The sequence below is a fragment of the Sinocyclocheilus anshuiensis genome, unplaced genomic scaffold, assembly GCF_001515605.1.
Source record: "Sinocyclocheilus anshuiensis isolate Anshui unplaced genomic scaffold, SAMN03320099.WGS_v1.1 scaffold1371, whole genome shotgun sequence".
NCBI lineage: Eukaryota > Metazoa > Chordata > Actinopteri > Cypriniformes > Cyprinidae > Sinocyclocheilus > Sinocyclocheilus anshuiensis.
The window spans coordinates 991,022-1,007,491 of NW_015539833.1; the positions used below are offsets into that span (position 1 = coordinate 991,022).

Genomic DNA, 16,470 nt, shown 5'->3' on the forward strand with positions numbered 1-16,470 from the left:
CAATGACGATCACTTTTTCATCTATGAAGTTACATTAAAAATGCAATTAATACAAACTGAAATTATTGGAAAACCTCTTCTATGATGCTTCTGATTTAAAATTAATTTTAATATTTTTTATGTCCCAAAACATTGCTATCTATATATCATGATAGCATGCCTTAAAATCATGGTAAAACCAAAGTATTTAATATCATAGAAAGAATAACAGATCAATGACGATCACTTTTTCATCTATGAAGTTACATTAAAAATGCAATTAATACAAACTGAAATTATTGGAAAACCTCTTCTATGATGCTTCTGATTTAAAATTAATTTTAATATTTTTTGTGGAGTTTAAAGTAAAGAATATAACGAGGTGGTGTAACACTGACTCTGGAGATCGTGATAAAGTTTTTCAAGTACTGCCAGCAGATTGGCATAATATTTTATTATTATTTCTTCAGTGGCAGTTTTATTTTCAAATTTTAATATTGGAAAACTTGAAGAAAAAAAAATATATAAAACAGGAAATTATATTAGAACGAGAACTCTTGTAGACCCTTCATGATTTTCTGTCAGTTTCATTTGTATTATTATTATTTTAAATCAGATAACCTCAAGCAGATGCCATATAAAAATCATGACATTTGCTAAAAAAAAAAAAGAATAAATACTTATTAGTGAAAATAATAAAGATGTGTACAATCAAGGAAAATATTTGATACTTTTAATTTTATGGTTACCCCACTTGACATTTTCATACATTCGTTATATTTTTTTAATTTTTTAAAAATGTTGTTATAAATGAGTTTTAAATTAGCTTTGTAAAACATTTTCCCTTTTCATATTTTAGTATATCCTAATTTGACTACAGAAAGAACAGAATCAAAAGCATCAGCATGTTTTAAAAATTGAGACAGTGTTAGCCTGAGGAAGTAATCAAATGTACAAAAATAAAACAAATATTACAAAATATGAGATCGAACAGTATGTACATCACTCCTTTTTCTAAAAAGAAAATATCCAACAGCAACAACTTATGATAGATGATGGCTGTCCGAGCTGATTTAGTCCATTTAAAATGGATTATTAAAACAAAAAAAAAACAAAAAAACATACCCAGACAGCTTATTCCCCATAATTCATATGAAACATTCTTGAGTGTTAGACTACAGATACTCCTATAGGCCAGTAGATTTACATGATATAACACTGACTAACAGGATTTGACACAGTTGGACAATGTGAAAACAGCACTACTAGTTAATCTGGCATGAGGAACTGATCAAAGCTCATGGTGCATCCCTCGCGTTCCCTGCTTATGTCAAGTTTTCAGCAATATCTGATAGAAGATCGTCCTGTTGGTTTGTTAAGAATTTTGCTTTTCTTTTACAATTTTTTTGGAATCATCCCTACCCCCTGAAATGACAATAAAAGAATTTGGACAGGACTGTCTGTTACAAGTCATTACTTTTGCAATTCCATTTGGTGCTGCACATTTCAGAATCAGAATGAATCAGAATCAGAATGAGCTTTATTGCCAGGTATGTTTACACATACGAGGAATTTGTTTTAGTGACAGAAGCTCCACAGTGCAACAGAATGACAGTGACAAGACAGGACATAGATAATAAAAAGAATAATATACAAATATACAAAATAGACAATGTACAAAATAGCAAAAACACAATATATAATATAGACAATTATGTATGTACAGGTATGATATGTGCAAATTTGAAATGTAAATAAGTATGTGGGGAGAGAACACAACCCTGGGGGGCGCCAGTGCTGATCGTACGGTTGCTGGATGAGAATTTTCTTAGCTTTACTAGCTGCTGCCTGTCTGTCAGGAAGCTGGTGATCTACTGACAGAATATTGCAGGATGTAGTGCAGTCCCATGTTGACTGTATCATCCACAGACATGTTTGCTCGGTAGGCAAACTGCAGGGGGTCCAGTGATGTCTTCAGATAAGCCAAAACCAATCTTTCAAATGATTTCATGGCCACAGACGTTAGAGCCACAGGTCTGTAGTCATTAAGTCCAGTAATTTGGGGTTTCTTTGGGACGGGGATGATGGTGGAGCGTTTGAAGCATGAGGGGACTTCGCACAGCTCCAGTGATCTGTTGAAGATCTGTGTGAAGATGGGGGCCAGCTGGTCAGCACAGGATTTCAGACAGGCTGGTGACACACCGTCTGGGCCTGGTGCCTTTCAGCTTTAAAGGTGCAATAAGTAGTGTTTATGTTTCATATTCGTCTTCCCAAACCACTAATATGACAGCATTAGCCTCTTTGCGGCCATCACTGCCTAACAAACAGGGTCCTCAGATGTTTAAGTTCATTAATTTGAATGCAAGAATAAGCTGGTCATGTGATCTTGACATGTTGGCCACAGTGAGTAGAATAAAATGTGTATCTTGTGTAGAATAAATTTTATGCGTACACCACTGATATGACTCTTATTTTATAGTAATATGTACTATTATAGTATTTATTAATATTTTCAGTTCTCATTTTATTTTAGTTGAAGTTTTGTTATGTGCTTTTGTTGCCTTTTTATTATTTTTTGTAATATTTCTGTTTAGCTTCTATTTATATTTTCATTTCAGTTTTAATAATTTAGTACTTATTTAACAACTTATTTCAGTTAGTTGTGAAGGCAACATTTTTAAAAATGTATTTATTGATTTTTGTTTTTTCATCTAATATTTACTTTTTATGTTATTCCAGCTTTATTTAAATTCCTGAAATCAATTTTTAATATTTTAACAATTTTAGTTTTAGTTACCAAGATGAGTCTTCATCTCATTGTTATAGCTATTATTATAACCATATATAAAGACCACTCACACACACTCACACTCACACTCACACTCACACACACTCACAAAAAAAACAAGCTATTTAAACCCTACCCTTTGTTTACACCAGTGTGTTTTGGCCTGAAAATACGGTGACAAGTTTCAGAAATTCTCCTGCTTTCAACTGCCACAGTAACGTAATATTTTCCACATTATTTTGGGAAGTAATCCCTGCATTGTGACTGAGTGTACACACCATCAGCGTTCCTGCAGTGCTGAATGCTCCCAGCTAATTCCCTCACATTAGACTCAATCATCGTCCAACACATCAGCCACGCCGTGCAGCTCTCTGTTGACAGCAACCTCGAGGGAATAGTGGCAAGCAGATGCCAGAGGAAACACACAGAGCTGTCTGACCAGAACACCACTTGTCAGGCCACGGCGGTGCCAGCTGCCTCTTCCAACATACCACACGGAAAGAACGGCATAAGCCGCATAACTTATTCTGAGCTCATCGCAAACAAGTCCCAACTGAGCCCCGGCGTCAGGAAGCTTACAGGGAATAAAGCACAGTTTTTGACAGAGGGGAGGCAAGGTGCGCCAAACCAGACAAGTGTGCATCACTGTGCAGTTTCCAAGTCCGGGTCCACAGCAACTGCAGCAAACTCACCAGTGTATTTATAAGCGTTTCGATAGTATACAGCCGATTTACCCACAATGCACATGCTCTACATGATTCTAGCATATACTTGCTAGAAATGTGCAGTCACATTTATCGTTGATGCAAAATTTTGTGGGTGAAATCCAGTCATTTCAATAGGAATCCATGTGATTTGTTATGTGCTTTTTTCTTTTTTAATTTTATTAGTTTTTTTTTTGTTGCAATATTTCTATTTGGCATCTATGTATATTTTTATTTCAGTTTTAGTCATTCTACTGTTTCAACTTAGTTATTTCATTTAGTTGGACAGAAAACATTTTTATTTTTGTTTTTTATTTTTATTAATATTTACATTTTATTTCAATTCCTGAAAACCATGTTTAATAGTTTTAACTTGAACTTTTATTTTACTTTTAAGTTTTTCAACAAATATCTTAAATTAAGTTTAAGTGATAAAAGTATTTTTGGTTACACTTTACTTGAAAGGGTGTGCATAAGACTGACATGACACCTTCATAATCATGACATGACACCTACATAATCATGACATGACACATGTCATGAATATGAAGGTTTTTTATGCATGTTTATGACAACTGTCATTAAGTGTCATTCGCTCAGTTATGTAATTTTTAATGCAAAGATGACATTGTTTGAGATGTCTTTGTTATGGGCTATGGTTAGGGGTAAGGGTAGGGGTAGGGTTAGGTCAAATAATGTCATATTTGCATTAAAAAATGACATAACTGAGCGAATGACACTTAATGACAGTTGTCATAAACACGCATAAAACCTCCTTCATATTCATGACATGTGTCATGTCATGATTATGAAGGTGTCATGTCAGTCTTATGCACACCCCTTCAAGTAAAGTGTTACCGTATTTTTTTCATAAATATTTGTATTACATTAATAAAAATATTATTAGCACTTTATTCAGTGTTTCTATAGTCTACAGTGGATTTACCCACAATGCACCTGCTCTACATAATTCTAGCAAATACTTAATGTGCTGTCACATTTATTGTTGCTATGCAAAACTTTTGCAGGTGAAATCCAGTTATTTCAATAGTAACCCATGTCATCAGTTTTGGTATGCTCTTTATTTTTTTATACGTTTTTATAATATTTCTATTTAGCTTCTATATATATATATATATATATATATATATATATATAATTTCAGTTTTAGTAATTGTATTACTTTAACTTATTTATTTCAATTAGTTGCCAGGGCTGAGGGCAACATAATTTTTCCATCTAATATTTACGTTTCATTTTATTTCAGCTATATTTGAACTCCCGAAAACAATTTATAACACTTTTATCATTCACAATTATCATTCCTGTGAAACTGTGTAGGAATCCACGTCATTAGGAATTATGAGAGAATGCGAAAAAGTTTCCCATGCAGATTTCAATCGTATTCAGGATGGTCACACAAATTCGCTGCACTGACCAACAGAAAGCTGCTTGGTCTGAAAGTGACTTCTGTGTGAGCAGTGCTTCATACATAATTACTCTGTTGACAACAGACAATGGACCTTTACTCAGTTAAAGGGGTCAAAATGGGATTTTCCAAATAAAATAAGAGCACAATGTACTATGTAGATTTTGAATAAAAGCTCAATGTACTTTGTAGAAATATTAATTCACAATGCAAATTTATGCTAACCAAACTGCAAAACAAGTAATTTAGAAATTGCAATTAGCATACAACCACCCATGTTTACATATCAATGCTTATTCAATATTCAACAGCTTGGCCTGTTGAATAAGAATCTGAACGATACTGGCGCGCAAAGGTTAGCTAAACATAACAGACATCATTTCCATATAGAAGTCTTAAACGTACAGCAGAAACAGCTTGTTGGGTCAGAAATAGTCATGAGAATCTAAATCACTGTTTTTACTCAAGAAACCCTGAGTAACATTATAGATGGACTTACTTGAGGTGGAAAAAATTAAATGGTATAAAAGAATAAATAAATGAAAAAAAAAATGTTTTCTGTGTGCGTGTGCACTGGTGACTCTTACCGGGCAGGTCTGAGAAGAGCAGTATGCACTCGTTGAAGCCATTGGCCAGCAGACGGTCTCTCAGCTGCTGTAGAATAGCTACACCGATGCAGAAGGGGAAAGACGAGTTTCCCAAAAGCAGAGTGTCCCACAGGTGGAAGATCTTGTGCAGGGGGAACACATCTGCAGAGGAAATGGGACAAAAAATGACTTATTGTGAGTGTATTTTGCAGCCTCTGCACTGTAACAGCTGTGCATTAATATGGTCAACAGGCCTTCTGAATCATAACTGTTGCTATATTGTGTAATGTTTGATTTAGATTTTTCAGATTCCGGAACTGGAAGTACCTATGTTTACAAAATAGACATTTATATAATGTTATTATTTAAAAAAAAAGTGATAATAAATAATTAATAAGTATAATAATAAATTAATTTGTTGTGCATTTAAAGAAAAATGTACACATAAAAAAATCTACTTAAGGTTTATTGTTGTGTGACCATCAAAGGACAACATAGCATCTTGAAATATTTAATTTTTAAATAAATTATACAAGTATAGTTTTACATTATTAATAATAATAATCATAATAATAATTTGTATATTATTATAACGATATCTTTTGCTAATGTAATAATAATAATAATAATTATTATTATTATTATTATTATTAATAATAATAATAATAATATACAAATTATTATTATTATTATTATTATTGTGTGTTTTTACCATAAGATGCAGCACATCACAGTATGTATAATTAAACGATGCACAATTAGTCCATCAGTACTTATTGTTTTGGAAATGCAAAAAGAACAAATCTGATGCATTTATCATCATCAAAGATGTTATCAGAACAATTCAACAAGCCAAATGAATTGCCATAAATTACAACAGTGCAAATCACTAGAATTAAGCGTTTATCATCATCAAAGATGTTATCAGAACAATTCAACAAGCCAAATTAATTGCCATAAATTACAACAGTGCAAATCACTAGAATTAAGCCCAGGTTGTATGTCCTTCTATAGTTTTACCAACTGGTTTTATAAAGCAATAAGCCCCAAGAAGCCATGTTTTCCAGGGAATTTATAACAGCTAAGGGGAGTTGTTAGGCATGACGTGAAGCGGAGTGCCTAAAACCCCCTTAGCTGTTATAAATTCACTGTAAACCACGGCTTCACATGGTTTATTGCTTTTATAAAATGGTTATTCCATATACGTAGTAAGGTTTCACAAAATAAAACAGAGCAAATAAAGTGTAATGATATTAATAAAAACATTATTCTTCCGCCAAACAATGTAGTTCCTCAGAATCGGTTGTGGTTGCAACAAAGTGGTTGCCGAGCAACACACAAACGTAAACAAAGGTGTATGTCTTTAGAGTAATTTACAACAGCTTCAAACGCCAATCAGAATCAAGGACCGGAACTATCCGTTTTATAAACACTGTTTTTGTAACCTTAATTTGAAGACAATTTATTCCACAAAGCTGAACAAAAGGAACTAGTCAACTTTAGGAGGAGAAGTGACGGTAACACTTCATAATAATGTCCTTTTTGGTATTATATATGTAGTGCATTAGGTATAATCCATCCAGAAAATAATTATGAAATTAGCATACGCCCAATCTTGCCAATGAGTCGCTGATACTTACGTGTGAACATTGTCAGGAACCACGGGATCGCATACAGCTGAAAGGAACAGAAAGAAAGAACATTAATTCTTGCACAAAATCTATTTTTACATGAGCAACGATGTGATTAATATGAATAAACAGCACGGTCCCTTTTATAGTTCCCAATAAAACACCTCACACCTCAGTTAAATTCATCAGAGGAAACCTGTATTTGTAATTCAGGCCTTTGCTTCACAGCCCTCTGTGAAACGAGAGGACATGTGTGGGAGTGTAACAGCCAACATCCCCGCATCTCTACCGTCTCCCTCCAACACCTGTTCCAACACTGCCTCTTTTCCCATGGTTCTTCTCGGTTGCGGTCGGGTTGGATGTATAATCCATTTCAGCAGTTGATTGGTGGCTCAGCCTCAGAGGGGTTTAGGGAGAAATGAGAGGACGAGCTTCGGTCTAGCCAAATCAGCTCCCTGCTGGGAAGAGCTCCATCTCTGACTGAGACAGACCGACCGCTGCTAAACATGACAGCACAGCCCCGGAGGAGTCAAATTAAGAGGCAACAAGGAGCTGTGCACCATGGGACGAGGTCCAATGACATCCTGACACCTAATATAGATGGTGCCAGAAACAATATAAACTAACGTTCAAAAGTGTTCGGGTCGGTTTAAAGAGTAAAGTAACTTTTTTATTTTAATATATTTTAAAAAGCATTTTATTTCTGTGATGCAAAGCTGAATTTTTTTCAGCATCATTACTCCAGTCTTCAAGTGTCACATGATCCTTCAGAAATTAGTTTAATATGCTGATTTAGGGCTCAAGAAACATTTTATTATTAATTATCAGTGTTGAAAACAGTTGTGCTGCTTAATATTTCTGTGGAACCGTGATAGTTTTTTTTTTAGGATTCTTTACTGAATAGAAAAGTTCAAAAGAACAGCATTCATTTGAAATCTTTTGTAGCATTATAAATGTTTTATTGCCACTTTTATTCATTTTAACGCATCCTTGCCGAATGAAAGTATTAATTTATTTTAAAAATTATCTTACTGACTCCAAACTGCCATCAGTGTCCTTCTAAAGAACGTTGCCCTTGATTGCATCTAGGGTTACAAAAAGGTGAAAAATTTCCCGTAAATTTCGGAAATATTCCAGAAATTTTGGAAACTTTCCAGGATTTTTTGGAATATTCCAGGGATTTTTGGAAAGTTTCCGGAAATTTCCCACCCCTTTGCAACCCTAATTGCATCACAACAAATATTACCCGATTAGGTACAAAATTACATGTTTGCCATTTTGTCCAAGCAATTCAATGAATGCTTCGAAAGGAAGGAAATCAAACTTACTTTTGGCACAAAACGGACCTATCCAACATTATCAGAATACCAACATGAAGCAGGACCCAAAACTAGGTCACTTTGCTGTGAATTTCAGGCCTTATACTGTCAAATATAATAGCACTCATGCAGACTTTACTGAGCTGAGCCAAATCCTCGACTAACATCCACCAAGATGTATTCATGCCTCAAAGACAGTTTGATAATAACAAGATAAGTCAAGTCAAGATCAAATATTATCCCAACTACAGTGAAAATTAAAATAACAACAACTGTGGGAACAAACGGCCATCAAGCAAACAGCGCAAAAGCATCTGGTAATGGACAAAAATAATCTAGATTTCCTGAAGAAAATGTGAACTGATTAAAAAATTTTGGGTGGTTGCTATGGCATGACCAGATGGTTGCTAGGGTATTCTGGGTGGCTGTTTTCTGGTTCATGTTAACAAGGTCCACCTTGTTTCAGTAAAAAGCATAATGCTTCTAACGCAGCCCCTTTAAAAAAGTGCAAGGTGACTTTGGGATTGTGCTGACAAGAAAACAAACACTTCCAGATTAAATGCATTAGGAATCATGGCAGGGTTAAGCATATATAATGGTCTGCTTAGAGACTCCAGTTCAGCAGTGGTTACATCCTCTCATGACTCTGAACCATAACAGCAGCTGTGCAGCGGCTGAACTGAACACCGGTTCACTCCTCGTGCATCAAAGACCAATTCGGTGTTGATTCCCACAACTCATCATTTATTTGGACCCTCAATCACAGAGCTGTGGGTGGATTTGTCTGTGGAGGTCACCTATCCATCAGTGTAGAGAGACATCATCTTGGCATTTTAAAAAATAAAGAGGGAGCATTTGTGAATCCCAGAATGTTCCGGTGTGTGCGTACTTGAGGAAAACTTGGCCAGCGATCAAATCTCAGGGTCAGCCGTGTGTGTGAGCACCTTATCAATGACACAAGCCCCAGCAGATCTGATGTGTGACAGGATGTGAATGCATAGACGGACAGATGAAAAAAAAAATACAACTAAAGTGAAACCAGAAAAAAAAGTAAAAACCTAAACAAATCTAATTATTAAATGTAATAATTTATTACTGAAATAAATATTAATCATTACAGACAATGTCTGTTAATATTAAACTTAGGGTTTCTGCAAGTTTTATGAAGGTAAATTTAAGACTTTTTAAAGACCTTTTTAAGACCAATCACAGATCATTTAAGGAATAAATTAAAGAGAAAACAACATGTCAATATGTTCTCTAAATATAAATGTCTAAAGTTGAAAACACAGTGAGTTGTAATGGCAGCACTGGCAACTGATCTCCATTACCTTTTACTTCATTTTACGCAAACACACACAAAAATTGCTTGATCAGAATATGAAAATGACCTTTACTGTACCTTATCTCGTTGCAAAAAAAGTGATGTTTTTCTTTAGTATTTGTCTTGTTTTCCAGTGCAAATGTCTAAAGATTCTTAAATCAAGATAAATGCGAAATGACATAAGAAGTGGATCAAAATAAATTGAACTCGTGAGAAAAAAGGACAAATATCTGCCAATGTGCTGAGAAAATGCAACTTAATTCAAAGGGAAAACAAGTTTTCATACCCCAGATATATGTTCTTGTTTTAAGTATAAGCTCACTTAATTTTGTTCAGTTTCTCAAGACTTCATATCTTCATTTTGCATCTCATGTAAATATCCTGATTTAAGGATGTTTAGATATTGTATTAGAAATCAAGACAAAAATACTGACAAAGATATATTTTTTTTTTTTGCAGTGCATGCATCATTTAATGCCATGACTTTATGATTTTAAGACTTTGTTCTCTGATTTAAGACCTTTTAAAGCCTTAATTTGTGAAAGGCCAAATTAAGACATTTTAAGACCATTTTAAGACCCACAGAAATTATCAAATTTTATTATTATAAAATAGTAATAATTTAATTCAAAAAAAATTATTATAATCAAATATTATTATTACTATTATAACAATAATTATAATAAAAAATAATAATTACAATATCATTTTTTTATTTAATTTACATATATTTGTATAAAACACACACACACACATACATATATATATATATATATATATAAATATAAACAAAAGCTTATATGTAGTATTGCGGATTTGAACAAATTTCGAACCTCTTCAATACAACAAGAAGTTAATACTGAGTAACACATTGCTCAATTACATTTTAGACACAATATTACTCTAATCTAATATTAAATATGTGTGTTGATAATGATATTACAATATTACAAAATCTGTTCCTATTTTGTTCAGCCAATGGAAACACTTGTAGGAGTAAACTAGCATATAGACAACTCTCAAAGCTAACAGGAATGGCCTAAAAGCCACAAAAATAAAATACTGATGTAACAAAGTAAACAATGTCAATATGGTTTGATTTTGATGTGATTTCATGTGTTTTTGAAATATTTACACTTACATCAGGTATGAATCCAATCTCGTTCAGGTGGTTGCTCAGCTCGGGGTCATGGAACGCAATCATCTGAGAGAAGACGGTCAGATATTCTGGAGAAGTGAAGAATAAGAGCATTCAAGCGTTTGTACTTGGGCCAAAAACACGTTTGACACGTTATAGCCATGGCAGGACCAACACTTCGCTCAAAGCTCAGTCAGACAGCAAAACGAAGCAATTCTGGTCCTGGAGTGCTGACAGCAGAGCTAGCAAACTCAACAACAAACATGCCCAAATGTCAGTCTACAGAAATCCTTTAAGTGTTTATGGCTGTAATCACTGTAGTGTAACAGCCATAAACACCTAAAAGATTTTTAAGAAACAGCTGCAACAACAGCAAGCACGTGCAAACTGCCACATGCAAATCAGGCATGTTGTAAATTGATCAAATCTGGGTACTTTTTTTTTTTAGCCTGCACATTCTCAATCCAGTGCAGTAGTTATATACCTTATGGTGGAACAAAAAGATCACCTTACCTTGTATGACATGCGAGTTGTCCTTCAGGAAGAAATTGTACAGATATTTGGGGATGAAGGCCGACATGCATGCATATGCAAGAGCTGAGAGGAAAAATAATAACAAGACTGAGTTCAGCTAGAGTCACTAATATCAGGAAGAATGTCAAAAAAAAAAAAAAACATAAAAAATTGGACAGAAACCTTACCTTCGTTGCTGAAATTTAGATAGAGGAAAGGTGCGCAAAGCGAATCCAAGCCTACAGCAAAAACATCAAATGATCACATACACAGGACAATCGCATAAGACCTGTCACGAACACGCCGGTGTCACATTTCACCCTTAAAATAAAAAAATTTAAGATTTTTGTGACATTAGTTGTATCACAAGAAAGAAAAAACTGAAACAAAAGGAGAGAAAGAAAGAAACATAATTTAAATTCTATTTGTACATTATGATAATATTTGTTGTATTGCATCTAATGATAGTTATGAAAATCAACACTGTATTACAGTAATGAAAATTATTATTCAGAATAAAGGGAATTGCAAAAAAAAAAAGAATGGGAGAAAATGAGTTCGATTCAGAAAAAAAATAATCTGAAAATAGAACAAATTTACTTTAAGTAAAATAAGATGAGTTATTATTTAAACTGTAAAATATTTGTATACCATGGTAGCTGCATTAAATAATTAATTAATTAATTAATTTAATAATCTATTGTTAATTTGTTTTTTAATAATCTGTTGTTAAATCAGCATAAATGACTGTACTACAGTAATGAGAATATTATGAGAATCAATGAGAACAATTACATACCATTAGAATTAGAAGTCTGGTAGAAAATGTGCTTAATTGTACTAATAAATGCCATAATGAAAAACACCTTAATGGTCCTGAAAATAACCTTAATTTTATTTATGAAAAACTTAATTTCTTAATATTTTAGATTGAAATATGACCCAGATGTATTGTTGACAGGTTTTGTGAGACTCACCCACACAGACATTAATAAATCACATCAGCGACCGCATTTGATTTGATCTGTTATCTTTATGAAATAGTGAGTGCACTAAAGTAACACTGAGTCTCTGGCGCCATCTAGTGGCAGAAAGAGAAACCGTGCACATAACCCCACCCAAGCATTGCTCCATCACCTTGCCAGTACACCAGATCAGGATGAGACACCACCCAGGCCTTGAGCACCCGCCGAAACTTGATGTGACCCTGAGGTGACGACAGCAGCTCATCGTACTGGTGACAGCGAGGGATGTCCACTTCAATCTGCGTGACAAATGACAACGAAGGCTGAACGAACCTCTAAAGCTTCTAATGCATTAAATCCGCAGCTTTAAATTAACTCAGACGAGTGGCGAGGTGGGTGAGGAGGTCTCCATCAGCGCTGTTTGCTCTGGGATCATTTGAAATATTTATCAGTGGACAGGCAAATCTTAACAAGGCTTGAAGGTGAAGACAGGCACTTCACAAACAAAGTGAATTATTCAACAGGCTGATGAATTATTCAGCTTTTCAATAACCTCAATCAGTGTGAAGACTATTAAACACATGGAAAAGAATCTCACCTGTCTATCAGTGGGGATAGGCGTGTCCTTATCGATGCCGTCATATTTTGATCGGATATCCCCCTGTGGGAGTATATTAAGTGATTTGAATCTGGGAATAAAAATAGGTGTGGTGCACTAAAAGGCATATTTAATATTAGAATGAAATAATTGCATTGCTTTAAAGTGAAATGTGCAATGAATTTATATCCAAATTTGATTGACTGCACACGTCACGCAAACGCAGGAATCAATAGTCCAACATTAATGACCAAAAAACGCCAGCCATGCTTTTTAGTTGGAAAATGCGTAGGCATTTTGATTTGACTCTATAGAAAATCGGCCCACAGTTCCCTATTAAAAAGGCCATAAAACGTCTATGGCTGAACAATTACAATATATTCCTTGGCGTAAATGCCGTATTTATGTATACCTCAACTCCTAATAAAGCTGCCCAGGCCAGACCCCTCAGAAGAGGAGGAATATCAACCCTCGCCTCCTTCCAGACCTGGTTCTTCTTGTAGGGATACGCCTAAAAATGAATGAAAAACACACTGATGGAATTATTTACAGTAATAGCAGTGTTTTAAAACTCATTTTATGAGCTGATGAAGTCTGTTAAAGTGATACACTATGAATTATTACTCAACATCAAGGGTTCTGCAATCACCATCAACAAAAAAAAGGACCGATAAATCAATATTAATGACAAGTCTTTTTGAAAATGTCAATGACCCAAACTCTAAAACTAACCTCAAAAACAACTTTTGGCATTTTTAAACAAAAATCAGCACATAATTTTGACTCTCTATGAACCATTTTTTTCTGTGGGTGGACATCCATCATGAGGTGATTTCATCAGCTGTTAATATGTGGTCATTTTCAGAAACTGTGTGTGTGCGTGTGCGTGTGTGTGTGTGTGTGTGTGTGTGTGTTTGTGTGTGTGTTTGTGTGTGTGTTTGTGTGTGTGTAAAGGACCTTGAGCAGTCTGTCGAAGAGGACAATGCGGGTGAGCTGGTACTCGGTGTCTCTCTCCCGGATAATGAGGGGCAGTGTGACGGTGGCAGACAGTTCATTACTGCTGTTAGACTGAGGCAGGCTGGGCTGCCTGCGGGACACACGGGACATTTCCATAGCATCAGACAGACACTGACTGCCGCCAAACACACCAGAATACTGAACACAAAATGAGACTTAATGAATAAGAGATGACTTCTTACTCATCTTCTAATAACGGATAATACGTCTCTCCTGCAACATCCTTCAGCCTCTGGAATGAGAGATTAGCAGTGTTTTAGTATGTCGACTCACACGCCCAATATTGTCCAGATTTAGCTTTAAAACTTTTCACAACTTCAACAACTAAATTTGGAAACAGACCTTTTTTTTTTAAAAAAACCATGTTTCAAATGTTTAATTTTTGTTCATTTCTTTTTAACATTAATTATTAAATATTATATATATATATATAGAGAGAGAGAGAGAGAGCATATTTAAACACACACAACTAGCATATTTAAAAAATAACCTTTTGTGATAAATATGTAGATAATGCGAATTTTAAATTTTTATGCATCTTTTTAAACAATTCAAAATAAACTTAAATCTTAATTATACATCTAAATATTGAAGATAATTGTAAATGTACAATACAAAATGTAAATATTATCTACAATATAATATAACTGATCAAACAAACTTTTCCTAAAAAGATAGATATAATGTATATATACTGTTTTTTTTTTATTACATTTTTACTATTATACATTTATGGCCTATATGAGCAAACACTCTTACATTTTTTAGCTGATTAAGAGAAAGAGTCACAGTTGTGTCATCAAGGAGAAAGCTTCTGTCGCGGCCTTGACCAAAAGGCTCGCCATCCTCCAAAATGAACCTGGACAGCAAACACATTTGACAATGGCAATAAACTACATGAATGCAAACAGCTATTTAAAACAGATGACTGATTCTGCACATCGAAACAATCGTTAAGCTGATTCTAAAGCTGGCAATCTGTGGGGATCAGAGATGTGTGAGCACCTGGGAAGGGTGCAGATGGGAGGTTTGGACTGGATGATCTCTTGATTGGTCAGCTCTTTCTCCAGGTCTCCTCCTGCCAGACACCACAGGTGATACACCTCATCTATGGCTCTCTCTGCCAGGTAGTTCTCTCCATCATCTGCACAACAGAGCAGCATAGTCATTAACAGGATTTTTAGAATTAGCTTTTTTCTATAGTGTGAGATCTGGGCACCCGAACCTTTACAGAGTTCACTGATGTCCTCAGGAAGCTGTAAATGAGCACAGCGCGGGGCCGCGGCAAACAGACGCACAGGGCTCTGGTAGGGTGTGTACTGACAGGAGATGCTCTCAAACACAGAGTCTCCTAGAAGCTCAGCTGGGGTGGGTCTGAAAGACAAGAACAATTAGTGAAGACACTGATAATTATTATTAATTAAGCACGTTTGGTCCTCTCTGTTTACTCACATACTGTATGTATTAATTATTATAAGCATTAATATTAATTAGTAAGTCATTTCCAATAATGTGATTTTCAATGTGTTCAATTTGACCAAAGCAAACAACTAGGGCTTTCATTCTAAAAAACCTTTCACAATAGATCTGTGCGGAAATGGTCATTTATTAAAACGTTCTAGAAATAAATAAATTAGTTCAGTTAACTAAAACTAACAGTAAAACATAAAAAGTTGTTACTTGAAATAAAATATACGTGAACTGAAATAAAATAAATTGTTTACTCGCATACTGTATGTATTAACTATCAGTAGTATTAATATTAATAAGTAAATCAATTCCAATAATGTGATAATTCAATTAGACGAAAAGCAAACTTATTTTAAATAAAATAAATGTTAACTGAAATAAAACAAAATCTAAAAAAAAACTCATTTTAATTTAGTTTAACTTGAGTAGTTTAGTTTAATTTGATTCTGAAGACTTATTCTCAAAATAAAATAAATATAAACTAAAACTAAAACTCAAATAAAACCAAATTAAACCTAAATAGTAACAATAAAATATTTATATTAATATTTATATAAATAAAATTAATAAAAAATCTGACTAAAATTTTAATAAATTAACAAAAAAAAGAATAACATATAAAGTATATATATATATATATGCGATAGGCTAACCGAGACTTGTCATTTGCACTTATATATTGTTGCTCTTTTGTTAGTTTTGACTGCTTTTATTGTCCTCATTTGTAAGTCGCTTTGGATAAAAGCGTCTGCTAAATGACTAAATAAATAAATAAAAATAAATATATATAGTAAATATACAGTATATATAAAACAAAACTTGCTAATATGAAATGAAACTGAACTGAAAATATAAAAATAAAAACTATAATACTATCTCTCGATATATAACTATAATACTATAAGAAAAATACAAATATTGAGATGCAATATATTGAATATCAATCCAAGGATGAAAAATATCAATTTTATAACTATATCACCCATTCCTACAAAGAATTTAAATAAT

The 16,470-nt window shown here is 33.9% G+C and overlaps 1 protein-coding gene across 1 annotated transcript in view; it reads right to left on the reverse strand.

Moving 5' to 3' along the window:
- LOC107684277 (TBC domain-containing protein kinase-like protein) overlaps window positions 1-16,470 on the reverse strand; it is a 45,079-nt gene that overhangs the window by 21,130 nt on the left and 7,479 nt on the right. The window contains exons 10-22 of the mRNA XM_016480513.1: window positions 15,218-15,366; window positions 14,998-15,136; window positions 14,752-14,851; window positions 14,175-14,224; window positions 13,933-14,062; window positions 13,388-13,486; window positions 12,976-13,038; window positions 12,550-12,676; window positions 11,601-11,651; window positions 11,413-11,496; window positions 10,903-10,988; window positions 7,128-7,164; window positions 5,488-5,649 (exon numbers count right to left, since the gene is read on the reverse strand). Coding sequence (XP_016335999.1) covers window positions 5,488-5,649; window positions 7,128-7,164; window positions 10,903-10,988; window positions 11,413-11,496; window positions 11,601-11,651; window positions 12,550-12,676; window positions 12,976-13,038; window positions 13,388-13,486; window positions 13,933-14,062; window positions 14,175-14,224; window positions 14,752-14,851; window positions 14,998-15,136; window positions 15,218-15,366 — 1,277 coding nt within the window. The remainder of the gene's footprint in view (window positions 1-5,487; window positions 5,650-7,127; window positions 7,165-10,902; window positions 10,989-11,412; window positions 11,497-11,600; window positions 11,652-12,549; window positions 12,677-12,975; window positions 13,039-13,387; window positions 13,487-13,932; window positions 14,063-14,174; window positions 14,225-14,751; window positions 14,852-14,997; window positions 15,137-15,217; window positions 15,367-16,470) is intronic.